Below are 18997 nucleotides of genomic sequence, written 5' to 3' on the forward strand. Positions count from 1 at the left end.
ATTTGCTTCTCAGATCAATTCTCTGCCCTCATCCATTCTATCGTACCCTGGCAGGCAGACAATTCCCCACACTTACTTTCTGGCTGGCTTCTGGTTCAGTTTGGCAAATAGAAGATGCCAGCGCAAGATCAGAAGGGGCAGGAGAAAAGGGTTGGGTATTTCTTCGCTGATCCTTCTCTGCCTAGTTCAACAGGACCACAACAACCAGCATAGAACCCTCCTCCACGGTTCCAGTTTTCCCTGGGCCTAGTAACACTATTATATCCTCCACTTAGCCCCTCTGCAGCAGGGGTTTGAACAGTTTCCCTATGTTACTAGTTCCTTGGCACCTTTATAGATGGTTCCTTCATTTGAATCATCAGAGGGAGAATGTTTCCTGTAGGGACAAAGATTGATACACCAAGTCTCCTCACTGAAGCTTCATAAAACCTCTCAGATCAGTATCATCCCATTCTGGAACTTGTCCAATACTGTCCCATTCTGGACAACTAGGGTTTGGATGATTAGGCTGATGTGTGCAAGCCAAACAACCAATTAAAGAGCCAGAAGTAGATGCAAACCCAATACCTTCTAATTCCAAAGCCTGTACTCTTGCCATGTGTCCTCTTCGTGTATTTTACAAAATAATTAACAATATAACAAAGGCAAGAGAATCTGATTTTATTCTCAGGCCTTCCTGACTCTGTCAGTTCTATCTTCAGTTTTAGCATTGGTTTAAATTGAAAGGATTCCTGAAAAACTCATTACGTAGCACTATGCATTTTCTATGCATAGCCAGATAGACAATGTCACAGTGTAGAAATTTCACAATAGTCCCCTTTCTAAATAAAATGTATCTGATGAAAATACCTGTCAAGCAAACCACATTTTTATGCTAAAGCATTTAATACATATTCAGTAGAGAAAACTGCTATATAATACTATTAGCATTTAAATCATACCTGGGTAATAATTTTTTCCATTTCAGAGGTATTCATATCAGGTAGCGTGTTTTTAAGAAACTCAACAATATTTTCGAAGCTCTCACATTCCATTATAAGTGTCTCTTGGCTGCTCAGTAGGCTGAGTGCAACCTTGAATATAACTTCAGTTCCCTGAAGAAAAATAATATCTAAAAGAAGAGATATAATTTTCATGATCAAAATTATGCATCCACTCTTGTAAAAAGCATGCTATTTGTGCTAAAGGTTTTTGTTTGTTTTATGTATTTTGCAAAAGAAAACTGGTCAAAAGCATCTAGCTTTTTTTAAAAAAAAGCAATATAACTAAACATATAAGCAGATGTTTTAATATTCCTCTTAAGAATCTCAGATAAAGCCAGGGTAAAAAAGGACAAAGTATATATCTGTCCCTGAACTATTTGTAATTTTTAACGCCAAATTTAATGGAGACTAGGTAAACCTCAAGGACAGTTATTCAACTGATATTTAGATTTTTCTTCACAACAAGAATACAAAAACAAATTAACATAACCAATGAGTACTATTCAAATTCTCATTACCATAATAAAAAGTAAATGAACCAGCTATGTAATTAAATCTATACCACATCAAGAAATTAAAAAAAACACTTTAAAAGAAAAATTAAAACAAATGAAAAACATACAACCTCAATCAGGAGAGAAATATAAGAGCTACCCTAACTCTAAGCCCTGCTTTCCTACAAACACAAACGTGCAATACTTTCGAAAAGTATCAAGTACTAGGCCGGGCATGTTGGCTCACATCTGTAAACCCAACAATTTGGGAGGCTGAGACAGGTGGATGGCTTGAGGCTAGGAGTTCGAGACCAGCCTGGTCAACATGGTGAAACCCTATCTCTACGAAAAATACAAAAATTAGCCAAGTGTGGTGGCACACGCCTGTAGTCTTAGCTACTCGGGAGGCTGAGGCAGGAGAATCGCTTGAACCCAGGAGGCACAGGTTGCAGTGAACTGATATTGTGCCCTGCACTCCAGCCTAGGCAATAGAGCAAGACTCAGTCTCAGAAAAATAAAAAAAGAAATAAATAAAAGTATCAAGTATTTAGTACTTTTTTATGAAAGTTTCTCTCAATCTATGTCATTCTTTAATCAATAATATACAACAGGGAGTCTTTAATGAAGAGGGAATCATAGAATCATTATTTCAAACATAGTAATTCTTCTTGCTCATGCATCTTTCCATTTCCTGCCAGTCTCTATTCTTTTATAAATTCAAAGAAGAGAGTTGAACAGCTATTGTATAGCCAACAGCATCATTTGTATTCTCAAAACAAAAAACTGATACTGAGGACATTTGTTTCTTGAACTCTTGATATCAAGCTTCCAAGGGTAAGTCAAAGAGAGGTGCCCTGAAACATCATTTTGATATGATAGACTATTCTCTGGGAAGAAAAACATATACAAACAAAAGGATTTATAGAAGACCCATTAACAGGAACCCAAGCTCCAGAGAAAATGTCACTGTAGAAAAGCAATAGTGTATATTCAATAAACAAGAGAAATCTGATTCAGCGCATTTTAACTTTACTCTTTTGCTGCATTTTATAAATTGTAGTAACACTAATGCGGTGTTTAACTTTTAAACCACAGCCCTCAATAAGAAAAATATCATATGTTGTAATCTGGTATATATATATATATCTATCTCACATATATCCTCAAAACAAATTTCTCCAAACAACATATTTCCTTAGTATTTGTAATATTCCCTAATATCTTCACCGTATGCTGTTTCATTTTTTCAAACACTGGCAATGATCTACAATGGCACCAATACAATTCGACAAAAAGCTCCATTTAACAGAAGTGCAGTTGTGAGTGAATACTGACTGCTTTGCCCATGTCTACTAAATAGATGATCAGCACATAAAAATTAAGGGAGCCCTTTCTAAGGCTACTGAGGTCCTAAACAACATCATTAGAACAAACCTCTGAAGAAGAGTTGGTGGTGGTGGTTATTGTTTTAATTTTTGCTTTTTAAATAACAGACAGACAAGTATAAAGACTTGTGAATAGATTTAAGGGCCTCCAAAGGGGACATAAACCATGTTACACTCTCTTTTTATTCCCAATGCCAAACACTGTGATTAGAGCAAGGCAGTTACTCAGTAACTTGCCCTGGGTTCTACTGACTGTAGTTAGTGTTTTCCCTGAGCCACCAGTCTCAGAGACTGTCCCCCAGCACTGCATTGGCATGAAAGAAGAGTCACATGAGCAATGAAACAGGAAGTAAAGTTATTCTGTGAACAAAAAGTCAGATTAAGAAATGCCATTAGAAACAACATTGATACAGTTAAGAACATATTTCTCTGTGTTTTGAATGCAAGATGAAGAAGACAATGGGGGTAGAAACATGTATGGTGGCTCACGCCTGTAATCCCAGCACTTTGGGAGGCCGAGGCGGGCAGATCACGAGGTCAGGAGATTGAGACCATCCTGGCTAACACGGTGAAACCCCGTCTCTACTAAAAATACAAAAAATAAGCCGGGCGTGGTGGTGGATGCCTGTGGTCCCAGCTACTCGGGAGGCTGAGGCAGGAGAATGGCGTGAACCCAGGAGGCAGAGCTTGCAGTGAGCCGAGACCACGCCACTGCACTCCAGCCTGGGTGACAGAGCGAGACTCCATCTCAAAAAAAAAAAAAAGAAACATGTATATAAAAATCTGGAAAATTATACAGAGTCTGTCCCTAGTCCAGATTTTAGGAGTATACTCTCTGATTTTTAGGCACAAATGAAAATAACAGCTCCATTACAGCTGACTCAAATACAGGAGCCCAACTCCTCTTTCCCTTTTAATTTCAATTTTATGTAAGACAAATATGGTTTTAAGTTACTGTCAGAATACAGCCAGGCACATTTATTAAATTCCATTAGCAATTTGCTATTCTGTGTAACACATGACAAAACAATAGGGGCGTCATATGGCCAGAAGTAGAAGTATAGTCCTTGGAATAAATAATACTGTTCCATTTAATTACAGGCATCTCTTACCAAAAACTCTGGCTACAAATCCTAATGAAAATTGAGAGGCAAACAATGTGAGGAACCAGGGGGCAGCATAAAGACTGGGGCTGATTTCATTTTCTTCAAGGTGATTGTAGAGCTCTCTGTGATAGTCATGAAGGAGCCTGGACAGCTGGTACATTTGAATCTAAAGTTAATTTGGAGAAGAAAAAAAATATTATGCGTTTATCTGCATGTGCATCAAATACACTTACTTTAATTTTATTCTAATATTTAATAACAAATTCACATACATAAGTAGTATTACTTTATTTTTATGATTTTAAAGTTGATACTAAAATCCAAGTTCACTTAACTGAATTCATACAGCAAGTCACTGAAAGTCTGTCTAAGAAGACTGAGCAAGTTTCTCTATCACGTGTGTTTGAGTATCACATATATACATAGAAATGGAATTTTTTCTTCTGTAGGGAGGCATCGCTTTTGGAATTTAACGAGAACAGTCCTGGCTCAGGAACCTCATAGAAAATCCCTTCTACTTTCAGACTAATTCCAGAAAAGCCTCCGTTCTAAAGAATCTACCATGTTCAGTGCAGAAGCTTATTTCTATTTACTGAGACCAGCATGTGATTTATGAAAGAGTTCTGGCTCTCCAGATAATCTGCACTGCTAGGATAGAATTAAAGCTTAGAATGTTACAGAGCCAGAAGCTTCAGATTTATTTCTAATATTCAAGTTATTCCAGCAGCATATTTTTCATGACTAACGGGATTAAGGCAAAAAGTGCAGTTGTTTCTGAATGTTTCTAGAACTAAAAGAAAAAATTATTTCATTTGGCTACTGAGTTGGTTACTGGCATTTCAGAAAACATCATAAAGACAGCATACAGAAACTTTTAAACACATATCTGTGATACTAAAGATAAAGCAGTAGTAAGTAACAAACAAATTTGTGAATTGTGTTTTAATTTAAATTTTTATCCACCCAGTTAAGAGATAAGTGATGGTTCCCTGATCAGTTATATTGGCTTGAAATTTTGGTGTTAAAATGTATATAACATGTTTTATTAAATCTAGCAGAACTTCTTTCACTAGAAGAAACTATTAAAACATCACTCTTAACTCTATGACAATACATAAAAATAACCAATTATGTTGTGAATTCAACAATTATTTCTAGATTACAGAACTAAAAATCAACAGACTCCTTTGGAAAAAAATCAAAAACTATGCATAAATACAAAAAAGTGTTTGTTCAATCCTTATCCACAACAAATATCTTTAGAAACTCCATTTCCACACAAACTGTAAATAAAAGGGAATTAAAGAGCCACAGGAAGTCATAGCTATAAAATAAGAAGCTTAGCTGGAGTCAAACAGAAAGTTTTTTTTTTAACGAGATTATTATCTCAAAAAGTCATGTTGAAAAAAAAACATACATTTCCTTTAGACCATTTACATCGTAGAAACCAGAAATTCTGAGCATCTATCAACAAAAGAATTAGTATTTTGGTAAGCACAAAAATCAAAAAAGTCTAATTAGCAGCATAAAAAGAAAGCACGTCATCAAAAGCACACTGTTCTTGTTCACTTGTGATTATAAAAAGAAGCAATACTTCAACATTTAATTTTTTTTTTTTTTAATTATACTTTAGGGTTTTAGGGTACATGTGCACAATGTGCAGGTTTGTTACATATGTATCCATGTGCCATGTTGATTTCCTGCACCCATTAACTCGTCATTTAGCATTAGGTGTATCTCCTAATGCTGTCCCTCCCCCCTCCCCCCACCCCACAACAGTCCCCGGAGTGTGATGTTCCCCTTCCTGTGTCCATGAGTTCTCATTGTTCAATTCCCACCTATGAGTGAGAACATGCGGTGTTTGGTTTTTTGTCCTTGCGATAGTTTACTGAGAATGATGTTTTCCAGTTTCATCCATGTCCCTACAAAGGACACGAACTCATCATTTTTTATGGCTGCATAGTATTCCATGGTGTATATGTGCCACATTTTCTTAATCCAGTCTATCGTTGTTGGACATTTGGGTTGGTTCCAACTCTTTGCTATTGTGAATAGTGCTGCAATAAACATACGTGTGCATGTGTCTTTATAGCAGCATGATTTATAGTCCTTTGGGTATATACCCAGTAATGGGATGGCTGGGTCAAATGGTATTTCTAGTTCGAGATCCCTGAGGAATCGCCACACTGACTTCCACAATGGTTGAACTAGTTTACATTCCCACCAACAGTGTAAAAGTGTTCCTATTTCTCCACATCCTCTCCAGCACCTGTTGTTTCCTGATTTTTTAATGATGGCCATTCTAACTGGTGTGAGATGGTATCTCACTGTGGTTTTGATTTGCATTTCTCTGATGGCCAGTGATGATGAGCATTTCTTCATGTGTTTTTTGGCTGCATAAATGTCTTCTTTTGAGAAGTGTCTGTTCATGTCCTCTGCCCACTTTTTGATGGGGTTGTTTGTTTTTTTCTTGTAAATTTGTTTGAGTTCATTGTAGATTCTGGATATTAGCCCTTTGTCAGATGAGTAGGTTGCAAAAATTTTCTCCCATTCTGTAGGTTGCCTGTTCACTCTGATGATAGTTTCTTTTGCTGTGCAGAAGCTCTTTAGTTTAATGAGATCCCATTTGTCGATTTTTGCTTTTGTTGCCATTGCTTTTGGTGTTTTAGACATGAAGTCCTTGCCCACGCCTATGTCCTGAATGGTATTGCCTAAGTTTTCTTGTAGGATTTTAATGGTTTTAGGTCTAACATATAAGTCTTTAATCCATCTTGAATTAATTTTTGTATAAGGTGTAAGGAAGGGATCCAGTTGCAGCTTTCTACATATGGCTAGCCAGTTTTCCCAGCACCATTTATTAAATAGGGAATCCTTTCCCCATTTCTTGTTTTTGTCAGGTTTGTCAAAGATCAGATAGTTGTAGCTATGCGGCGTCATTTCTGAGGGCTCTGTTCTGTTCCATTGATCTATGTCTCTGTTGTGGTACCAGTACCATGCTGTTTTGGTTACTGTAGCCTTGTAGTATTGTTTAAAGTCAGGTAGCGTGATGCCTCCAGCAACATTTAATTTTTTTAAGAGAATCTTATTTCCCACCTATCTTGCCGCACATACTCAAATGGGGGTTAAGAGAGTTTCTTCCATCAAGGGATATTTGGGCAAATAAGAACACAATTCAGCCTTCCTAGAAAGCTTTTTTTTTTTTTTTTTTTTGAGACAGAGTCTTGTTCTGTCACCCAGGCTGGAGTGCAGAGGCACAATCTCGGCTCACTGCAAGCTCCGCCTCCCGGGTTCACGCCATTCTCCTGCCTCAGCCTCTCCGAGTAGCTGGGACTACAGGCGCCCGCCACCACGCCCGGCTAATTTTTAGTAGAGACGGAGTTTCACCGTGGTCTCGATCTCCTGACCTCGTGATCCGCCCACCTCGGCCTCCCAAAGTGCTGGGATTACAAGCGTGAGCCACCGCGCCCGGCCACGCTTCCTAGAAAGCTTTAATGATAAAATTCTATTTGCTAAGAACAAATAATCCAATTCCACCTTACAGATACCAAGGCAAACCTGCAGATTAAAGAGGTGAACTGGAGAAGGAAAGATGCATAGAGAGAGATAAGGGTAGGGGAGAGAAGATGAAAAAAAAGTAGAGACCAAAAACTTCAGAGGAAAAGATATAATGTCTTTATGCTTAACACGGAAAGCAGCAGAAACCAATGTGACGAGATACAGGTATTCAAAGTTGAAAAAGACCTCAACCCCCACATTTTACAGAGAAGGTAACTGAAGCAAGATTTTACACATTTGACAGATAAGGTAACTGAAGCCTGGAGCACCCAAGCCACCAAGAGAGAAGCAAGAAATCAGAAATCCTGTGGAGTCCAAACCCACTGCAAGAGGCATTTAAGCACACTTCTAAACATCCTATTGGCTAGACCCAAAACAGTACCTCCTGGCTCTAGAAAGTGGAGAAGTGTTATATCTCACTTTAAAATGCAAAAGGACCTATTCTCCTAGAATAAGGTCCCCAATACTGTGGCCCACAGCAATGCTGTCACTAGAGATTTTTAAACGTCTGCATTTTCAAAATTATAGACATAAAATATTACTTGGTACTTATAGGCCATATTAAAGGAACGTATACATCCAATTTACATGAATTTTTGTAACGTCAAATTGATGAATAATTTTTCAGTTGAAATATCATTGTATTTTTAAACTGATAGCTATATCTTTTTATCTGTGGACCCAGATCAAACACTACTCACAGGTACTTCCGTGTATCTTTGAAATTCTAATAGCTACCAAACCGTTGTTTCTGAAAATCAGAATTATTGAATTCCTTACAAGACCATCTGATTCCTATCTGATATTAAGATGCAGGTGACCAGGCACAGTGGGTCATGCCTGTAATCCCAGCACTTTGGGAGGTCAAGGCAGGTAGATCACTTGAGGTCCGGACGTTTGAGACCAGCCTGCCCAACACAGTGAAACCCCATCTCTACTAAAAATACAAAAAAATTAGCAGGGTGTGGTGGCGCATGCCTGTAATCCCAGCTACTCGAGAGGCTGAGGCAGGAGAATCACTTGCACTCGGGAGGTGGAGGTTGCAGTGAGCCAAGATCACGCCACTGCACTCCTGCCTGGGTGACAGAGGAAGACTCCATCTCAAAAAAAAAAAAAAAAAGATAAAAAGATGCAGGTAAACTCTTTAGGAATAAAAAATAAAACTTTCCACAGTTGTTATTTGACTTGTTAAACCTATGAATAGTCATCAATGAGGAATCAAATCATATGAACTCACACCAGAAAACCTAATGTTGATAACAAAGCCCTATCTCCCCAGTCAAAATTTTACCTTCAGAAAGTAAAGAAAAATGGAATACTTCATCTCCATTCATACTCTCAAAAAATATCATTTACTATAATGCTCAGAGTAAAAACACAATTCTTTTGTTATACATTGGCAACTGAGATATTAAAGGCAAAAAACTCATCTCTGGGAACCAGAAAAAATAGTATATTTTAAAAGCATCTTTAAACTATTACTTCTTATTTAAAGCATAGTATTATGATGAACTGGGAGTCATGCATACCTCATTTCAAGGGAGGAAAAACCTGAGAATCCTCTTTAAAGTCTTCTTTTATATTTTTAACCACTGAAAGCTTTAAATTGCCAGGCAGTGGTTGTTTGAGATAAGTATCTATAGACAAAATTTAAACTGCTTATTAGCAACCAACCCACTTAGAGAAGTGATAAACTAGGAGAGAAATGTGCAAACAAGGAGTCTGAGGCAGGCTAAAGACAGCAGTGGCAGTTAATACCCCACTCAAAATACCTGGAAAATCTTAATGGTGCTTCTTCACAGCCTGCTAAAAAAAGCGGACTCAGTGGCTCAAGCCTGTAATCCCAGCATTCTGGGAGGCTGAGGTGGGTGGATCACCTGAGGTCAGGAGTTCAAGACCAGTCTGGCCAACATGGCCCATCTCTACCAGAAATACAAAAAAATTAGCCAGGCATGGTGGCACCTGCCTGTAATCCCAACTACTGGGGAGGCTGAGGCAGGAGAATGGCGTGAACCCAGGAGGCGGAGATTGCAGTGAGCCGAGATCGCGCCTCTGCACTCCAGCCTGCGCAACAAAGCAAGACTCCATCACACACATACACACGCACACAGAGACACACACACACACACACACACACACACACAAGTAGACTGAAAAGGCACCACTGGCTTTCACACTTTTTCTTCTGTAAAGGCCTAGCTTACATGAAGATAAAGGAGAGGAGATATCAATGATAAGTTCAAAAAGAACCATAACATGGTATCTGCTATTTGTGTACTCAAAAGTAAAGGGATAAAGACACTTTCAGATTGTAAAGAAAAGATCTGTGAGCCTTTTCAACTGAGAAGTTGAGGAAAAGTGAGTAAAGATGACTTGATACCTTCTCCATGTAACCCATAGACTTAGGGCATAAAGGATTGGGGCCTCATCACCTACCTTTCTTAAATTACTTATTTATTCACTTCAGGAATTTTATGGAAAAGGTATCCTGCCTATGGGTCTCATACACTTAGAAGTTTACCTAAATAGCAAATCCCACACTAAGTGAACTAAAACATGCCCCAATCTTTACCCAAGTTCTAAGACAATGGCTCTACATCTCTTTAAATCTGAACTGTAATAATTGAGAAGAGGGCCCAAGATTTCTGGTAACAGTCTCACACCTTCCTCGGAAAGCACAAGTGCCTCACCTGCAGCGACATCATGTCAGGTCTGTACTGCTTGCGGAAGCCGAGGTCATACATGAGGAATTTCAGCATTTCAAAGGCTTGCTCTTCACTCATGTGCAGAAGCAGGACTCCAGCCACAAAGCTGATCCCCTGACAATATCCCACTTCTTTGTCCAGCAAAGAATAGGCTTTCAGGAGGTTAAACAGTGACAGCTGCCCTGGCCCAAGCTGTACTGAAAAGTAAGGGTGAGTAGGAAACGTCCTTCCTGCAGAGGAAAAGAAGGAAAATGTTTTTTGAAATGTCCTCATGCCTTGGAGACCACAGTGAAATTGCAATTCAGTGACCTCCAAGAATAAACAGACACTCTTTCCCAAACCAGTTAGAGTTGCTTGGAGTCTCCATGTAACTAAGAGTCTCTCTCTCTCACCCCAAGCCCTGCCAGGTTACCACACCATCTTCACATATATGATATGGAAGGAAACATTTTATGTTAACCAGTACTTCTTTCCAGCAAAAAAAAAAAAAAAATACAATAAAATAAAAATCTACAAACCAATGATGTACCGAGGAGAGATACCAGGAAAATGGAATATAAATTTTATTCTGACTATAAAGCAAGGCAAATTCTAATTCATATAAAGACTACCTTCTAAATGAAACCAGAAGTCTATAAGAAATATTATATTATTTAAAAGAAAATCTTCATAGTCTATAAGCGGATTTATTTCTGCTTTTCTTATGACACTGGAGGGACTTTTTGGGTTTGTTTGGCTTTACATTCAGACTGTCATTCAGAAGGAAACTGCTTTTTCAACTATCTTTTGCTCTCTGCTCTTAAAATACCTCCACGAGCCATGTAAACCACTTTTCTTTTTCAATATCTAAAAATATCAAGGAAAATAAAGGGTCAAGTCAATTTCAAATTCTAAAATATACCTCTAGGTATAAAATTACCACAGAGACACTTGAGCTGGCAATGTGAGTCCTGCATCACTAAAAGGAGAGTTCTATACACAGAAACAAATCCGTCTTCACATCAAAGCTGTCTATATTGGTATGAGACTTTCCTAGTGCCACAAAAATGAAGGGAGATGTTAGCTTCCTTGTGAAATGATTACTCATGTCAGTTAGAACTTGCAAGAGTGCCAGGTTTTGAAATGTTTTCTCCCGCATATGCTTAAAAGTGATTTTTTTTCCAGGAACCAATAAGATTAATTCTGCAGAACCAGTAAGAGGAAGATATGAGAAAATAACAATGGCATGCTGAAGAAACACAGATGGCTACAAGCAGAGCCAAATAAGCAATTTTTAAAATTATGGTTTTACTTTCTCACTTAAAATTTTTACTAAGGAAAACTATAAATACACTTTCTATCCATTAACTTGATTCTAGCTCCATTTTTGTCTGACTGTAATATGATCTCATTCTCTCTCTTTAATAGGACATCGTGACTAACCCTGATTGTATCATCAATTTATGGTCAGAGAACCACAGATTTGCTTGGGAACATAGGGATTGCCTTGTTCAATGTCCCCACTTAGTAGAGACGATTGACACTCAGAAGGAAGGTAATATGTCTAAGACCACAATTAGTGGCACAATCAGCACAAAAACTCATTTTCAGTTTCTCTGTAAAATCCCCTTTTTAATCCTGCTGGACTCAAAAAAATAATTAACTGAGCTGGGTCCTTTCCCAACAAGAGCCATTTGTCATTCAAAAGGAACAGAGGTAAAAACTAGGGTTTGGCTAGTGATTTTTCATATGCCTTAATATTAGATGACCCCAAACATAAGGTAATCCTGTATTTTCCCAGATGGGCCCAAATAACATATCTGGCCACCTGACATATATCAACTTTTAGGAGTACAAATAAAGTGGTAAAATGCCAATATATAATATTTAATCTAATAATGTAGATATTTTTAAATAATAGAGTATGTTAGAGAAAAATTAGAGACAATATAATTTTTAAAAATCAAAGCATTTTTATTTCCATAAGTTATTTGAAAATCAGCATTTAAGAAGACTGCTAGCCGGGCCTGGTGGCTCATGCCTGTAATCCCAGCATTTTGGGAGGCCGAGGCAGGTGGATCACAAGGTCAGGAGATTGAGACCATCCTGGCTAACACGGTGAAACCCCATCTCTACCAAAAACACACAAAAAAATTAGCTGGGCGTGGTGGCGGGCGCCTGTAGTCCCAGCTACTCAGGAGGCTGAGGCAAGAGAATGGCATGAACCTGGTAGGTGGAGCTTGCAGTGAGCAGAGATCGCGCCACTGCACTCCAGCCTGGGTGACAGAGGGAGACTCCATCTCAAAAAAAAAACTGCTTTATGATTCTGTCACTGGAAATTCTCTGCCAGGTCATGAGTACCCATTCCTATACTATCAGCGCAACTAATGTTTCACTCACCCTATAGGTGTATAGTCATAATTTCCACCAACATAACCATTTATCATGTTGCTTTTTAAAGTGACATATAAAGGATTGTTTTCAGCAATGTGTCCAGGAATACCTAGTACACCTTTGTTAAATTTTTTAACCTATTCTATTTCAAAACCAGCATTAAGATACAACTATCTGCCCTAAACAGTCAGTTGTTCAAAACGCAGTAACTGAGAGCACCCCATAATATAACCTTTATAATAATTTAAATATAAGATGGCTCCCTTTGCAGAGGCAAAGTTTTGGGGTGAAAACTTCATTTAATACACAGACATTTATGGGATCGTCAATCAGGTATAAGGCCAACTTGCCCTCAGTAAAGGACAAAGTCAACAGCTCTGCATATGCCAACAGGTGCTCTTTATCAGCACCAAGAACAAACAAAAACCAAAAAAAACTCAAGAAGGATCAGCTGTTTACTTTTGTAAATTATAATCCACATGACAAACATACCTAAATCCACGAGAATCGCATGCTGCTGAGCAGTGAGCTGCTTCAAAAGTTCCTTATAGGATATGTCAGGAGGCTGTTGTTTATTAGGCAATCTGTGTCTGAGTCGGTACTGTAAAGCCAGGAACTGCCAAATTTCTCCTCGTCGACTTTTGGGAACTCCTACAATCAAGGAGATAAATAACCAAGGCCTTGAACTCTGGAATGAAGTTGCTAGATCCCAGCTGATTCACTATATAATTCTGGTAAACAGGCAGCTGTATGTACTGCATGCCACCCTAAGACCACATAATGTGACTAACAGAAGCATATTTTGACAAGCTGAATCCTACAGCTCTTGATGTCTTGCAAAAGAAAACTCTCAGACAACACAATAATGACAATATTAACAATAACATCAAAAAAAAAAACATCACCCATCGCTGACTGAGCATTAATAAAACATTTATTGAGGGTGCCTAGCTACTGAGCACATGCACTCAGAAAACAACTCAACTATAAGGTGGGGTAGGAAAAACATTCAACAAATACATACATAATTATTAAACTGTAAATTATGATTAAGTATAATTAATCATGAAAAAGAATGATAAAGTACAATGAATTGATTTTGGTTGGGGGGCAGGGGTGGTGCTCTGAGGAAATGGTATTTGAGGGACCTGAGGGATAATAGGATGCTCTGGCCTTAAAGCACAGGCAGCAGTCACTCCAGGAGAGGACTGCATGAAGGCCCTGAGACGGGCAGAGGAAAGGACAGAAGAAAGAGGAGTGAGAAGAGGATGGGGTGGAAAGAAAGGGAGATGGGAAATGAGAATGTAGAGAAGTAAGGCAGAAGGAGAGTAGGGAGGGCTGGAACATTCCATGCAAGAAATAGCAAAGGACATATCAGTGCTCAGAGTAAAAGAGAGCACACAATACAAGGTAAGGATAGATAAAAAATTAGATCAGAATGGAGGAAGGAGATATTATAGAAGAATGATATGGTTTGGCTGTGTCCCCACCCAAATCTCATCTTGAATTGTAGCTCCCATAATTCCCACATGTAGTGAGAAGGACCCAGTGAGACATAATTGAATCATGGTGGCAGTTTCCCCCATACTGTTCTTGTGGTAGTGAGTAAGTCTCACGAAACCTGATGGTTTGTTAAGGAGAAACCCCTTTTACTTGGTTCTCATTCTCTTTTGTCTGCCTCCATGTGAGACATGCCTTTCACCTTCCGCCATGATTGTGAGGCCTCCCCAGCCACGCGGAACTGTGAGTCCATTAAAACTCTTTTTCTTTAGAAATTACTCAGTCTTGGGTTTGACTTTATCAGAAGCCTAAAAACGGACTAATACAAAGGCCTTAAGCACAGGGCCAAGAAGTTTAAACTGTATCCAATAAGAAATGGGAAGATAAGCACTCCTAAAATATGTTCGAAAGTCATGCCAAAAAATGGTGTGATCTACATCTCACAGACATTCTGTTAACCATTATTGTGTCTCCCAAATAAAGCATTCAATTAAAATCTTTAGGATTTCCATATCTTCAAGGATAAAGAACACTATATTAAGCCTGTCAATGCAGCAGCTTTCAAAATAACACTTATCTTAATTTAAACTTAACTGTGGTTCAACAATCTCACACATTAGCATAGGCTTTTAAAACAACATTCATTATAGAATTTCTTTGGGTATTTTGGAATTTTTATTTTACAGCCACAGTTTATGCAGGCTATGGAGATTCTAATTTTAATATATTTAATCTGAGTCACAGAAATTGCAACTAAAAGTTGACTTATTAGTTTTATTTTTAAATTTAAAATTCTTAAATATCAGCATCTTATATGGCATAGCAGCAATAAAAGAATAAATGCAATATAATGACTAAATAAAAGCAACTTCTCCAAAATTAGTGAAGAAATTAATGGATGAAAGAAAATTGATTGATTACTTAGCCAGAATATAAATCTATATATATAAATACATACGAGTAAGTATAATACACAGTCATGTAAATATACACATATATGTAAATGAATACTTCTGACCAAGTGATGAAAATGAGTCAAGTTTGAAAGACTGAATTATTAATATTTTTATGGCAGTGATCAAAGATGTGTATCAATGCACGCACTTCTTCCTTGGTAAACACTACCACCACGCTGAAAATAGGTTTGTGCTACCTCCTCAGAGACAGTCACTAAACTACAGGAAGAAACAAATTACTTCTTTTTTACTAAGCAAAACACAAGGACAAAATTACATCTGAGCTCCACAAATCAAATAAAAAAAAATTCCACAGGCTTTTCTTTAAAAAACAAAAATTATTGAGATTATCCCAAATACCTTCTTTAAGAAGAGTATGAATATCTTCCACATCACATCTGATTTTAGCTCTGCAGTTTAACAACTTCTTATCCCAAGTTATTAAGACCTCTTTCTGACATGCACCAACTTCTTCATAGTCTAATTTAACTTTTCTGGACTGGAGTTCATCTCTGCTTGCTAAGGAAAAAAGAATTTATGTAAGACCAATGTGTTTTTCAAATGGAAAATTTTAAACATTTGATTGTATTTGTAAAACCATACCAAATCACTTTCAGGAATCAACTAGTAGTATATCTTAAAAAGAAAATTTAAAACAAATTGAGGATACGTGAAAGGGTCTCAAGCTTTGAGTCATTTCATATGAGAAAAAAAATTAGAAATAACTTCCTAAGGAGGTTTTACTCTGTATCTTACATATGGCAACTCTGCTAAGTATAAAAAGTAAACCGTGTTGATCATTCTATAATTTTCCATTTTTTGACACCACTGAAGTGTTAATATTTTATATGTGCCATACATGAGAAGACAAAGACTCATACTCATCTTGATTTGAAAAATATATGATCATAACATGATACCTTTTTATAACTGTTTCCAGAGTTATCCATACTGCCCTTAATAACTAATAAAACTAGCTTATGTGTTCCCGTGTTCATTATTTTCTCTTTCGTTTGTTTTTGCTTTTGTTTCTTAGAGACAGGGTCTCATTCTGTACCCCAAGCTGGAGTGCAGTGGTGCAATCATAGCTCACTGCAGCCTCAACCTCCTGAGCTCCCATCTCAGCCTCCTGGGTAGCCAGGACTACAGGCATGCGCCACTACACTTTGCTAATTTGACAAACTTTTTTGTAAAGATGGGGTCTTGCTATGTTGCCCAGGCTGGTCTTAAACTGCTGGCCTCAAGCAATCCTCCTACCTCAGCCTCCCAAAGAGCTGGGATAACAGGTGTGAGCCACTGCACCCAGCCCTCCTGTGTTCATTTGTAATAAACTTAAAAAGAAAAATTCCTTTCACTGAAGTTAACACTAATTCTATTTTTTAAATAATATAGAATTCTCTCTAATTTGATGGTCTAACATACTCGCCCAGAGCTCATTAAAAGAAATGTCTATAAAAGCAACCAGTATCTTGATTTGTTCTTTATCATGAAAAATTGATTTCAAAAGAGAAGGAAGAGCGGACACAAGAGTATACTTCTTCTCTTCATTAGGATCATGGTGGACAGGAACGTCTCAGAGCAATCTGTATTCATGCATGCTCACAGCGCTCGGCCACCTTACCTCCTGCAACACAAATCTTTGTCATGCATCCCAAGTCCTCGACAGCACAAAAACAACAGCAGAATGAAAGTTACTCTTTACTTAGTGTGTTTGAAACCATTTCAAAAGACTTAAAATATCTTATAACAAACTGTTATTCAAGCAAGGCAGTAAAAATTCCTACTTAAAAGTCCAAACATAATCTAAAGATAAATCGCAATACAAAACTATTCCTTCTGGATACCACAGATGGCTTTCTAACACTGTTTAGCTTGGCTGTTTGGCTATTTGCTTTATATTTCTCTGATAACCAAGTAATTTTTTAAAAGGTGTGGGTTTATTAAGGCTAAAAACACATATACTCCTATATATAATTTTACTAATTATTTTCTTCACGATGGACAAAACATAATTACTTCCTTAGAGTTTTTCTTTAATCTTCTCTAGATTATTCATCATTTAAAATAATCAGAAGCATCTGCTTATGTGCCAGCCGCACACCCTGAGGATAAAATGGTGAACAGGGACAGTTAATATCTGCCCTTAACTGTTTAACTAGAAAAGACTAAAGAACTATCAAGAAATAATTATCCATTGGTTAGAATTTTCATAGGTTAAACTATTTTTTATCTTTGTTATGTAGGCAGAGAAACAGAGAACTGACAAAGGTTTCTGAGAATGTATTCTAAATGTCACCTCCTTTCTTAACTTGTAAAATCATATAATATAACTGACCTCAGAATACACAGCAACCATTTATGTAAAACATTCCATTTCCTTATATTAACATACACAGCTGAGAAATACTGTGGGGTGCTGGGGAAAGCCCGAGAACCACGATGAATAAACCCGAGTTTTGGTACTTGCTCTGCCAGTATGTCACTATTTGACCTTAGGTTAATTCTCTACCTTCCCCAAGCCAGTCACTACTTCTGCTGTAGAATGAAGAATCTAGCTAAGTAATCTCTAAGGCTATTTCTACTTCAAATAGTCTATGATTCTGAAACTATCTTTTGATATTTAATATCAGATTTTATTTGTACATACTCCCAAGTGAAATATAGTTTCATGCATTAAATTTTTTGAGGGAATGATGACCATCTTCTTTTTTTCAACCTCTTTTTCTGAGTTAGTTTAAAATATTAACTACTTGCTTACAAATATGAATTCAATTTCTTTTGAAGCCTGTGAAACCTCAAGTGGGCAGACCATTTATCAAACTGAACTTTTAAAATTATGCTAATGACAAGTAATAGCATTTTTAATTTTAAAGAAAAGAAGATGTATTCCCAAAGGATATTTAAAATCCTATGTACTTTCCACTCTAACAGCAACTCTAAAAAATGTGCTCTTGCAAACTACATATTATTAAAATAAAAAATTAAATTGAATCATAGGTGTAGTAACAGGAATCTTAAGGTAGATGATAAACTCAGAAATGTGGAATACCTGCACCAAAAAAGCTGTATGAAAGACCACAAAATAAAAGCAAGTGAGAGAAATATCTAAATTATACTTGTGCCAATAATCTTAAAAGTCAAACGGACCACTTCTGTTAAATGTTTCATTTTACAAGTGTAAAAATGAGACCCTTTCAGGTTAAGTGATTTTCCCAAAATAATGAAATTTATACATTTTTTGGATTTTTTAGCATCTCCTTGTATGTGGTTCTATCAGTAATGGAGTAAATTCTATCATTCTTTCAAAGGCTGCAAAACACATTCCAAAGCATTTGGTAGTCATAATCTTCGCAATACAGCACCACAAACAGTACAAAATCTATTATAAATCATTTGATTATAAATGTAATGATTTGAAAATGATTTTGCTAAACAGAAAATTTATAAAGCATTAACAAAAAGTAGGAATAGGTTTGGTTTGATAACAGATAACTATAATTAGATAGTTAAATTGAATACAATGTAAGCAGAATTTACTTGAGGTAGGCATATTTCTCCCATTATGAATGTAATTAACCTGAAACTTGAAAATCACATTCAAAGAAAAGAAAATTTGCTTTCTCATATTTAAGGATTTTTTAGAAGTGACACTAAGATAATAAACTTTCAGACACATCAAATACATTGATTCCATATTATCTACATTCTATTTTACCTAAATATACTCTAAGAGTTTCTTATGTCTTAAATCTATTTAAAATGCAAACCCATTTAAAACAAAACCACAAATATCTTAAGCTGACGTTGCCCATGTTATAACCACCTCACAAAATGGAAATCAACAATTATAATCAGTAGATATTCTTCTTAAAGTATGCATACAGTCCAAAACTGAGTGCGGATAGTATGTATGGGGAGAGAAAGGTAGGTTTAACATACA

General features: G+C 37.0%; 1 protein-coding gene across 3 annotated transcripts in view; it reads right to left on the minus strand.

Annotated features, from left to right (window-relative positions):
- TBC1D4 (TBC1 domain family member 4) overlaps window positions 1-18997 on the minus strand; it is a 198637-nt gene that overhangs the window by 6481 nt on the left and 173159 nt on the right. For 2 of the 3 annotated variants that reach the window (XM_032151019.2, XM_032151022.2), the window contains 5 exons: window positions 15418-15576; window positions 13094-13252; window positions 10214-10458; window positions 3975-4134; window positions 942-1111 (listed from right to left, as the gene is read on the minus strand). In XM_032151019.2, the coding sequence (XP_032006910.1) occupies window positions 942-1111; window positions 3975-4134; window positions 10214-10458; window positions 13094-13252; window positions 15418-15576 (893 nt within the window). Of the gene's footprint in view, window positions 1-941; window positions 1112-3974; window positions 4135-10213; window positions 10459-13093; window positions 13253-15417; window positions 15577-16678; window positions 16759-18997 lie in introns of those variants that run through there. The other variant, XM_032151021.2, reaches the window with a different exon arrangement.

The sequence above is a fragment of the Hylobates moloch genome, unplaced genomic scaffold (assembly GCF_009828535.3).
Source record: "Hylobates moloch isolate HMO894 unplaced genomic scaffold, HMol_V3 SCAFFOLD_4, whole genome shotgun sequence".
Taxonomy (NCBI): domain Eukaryota; kingdom Metazoa; phylum Chordata; class Mammalia; order Primates; family Hylobatidae; genus Hylobates; species Hylobates moloch.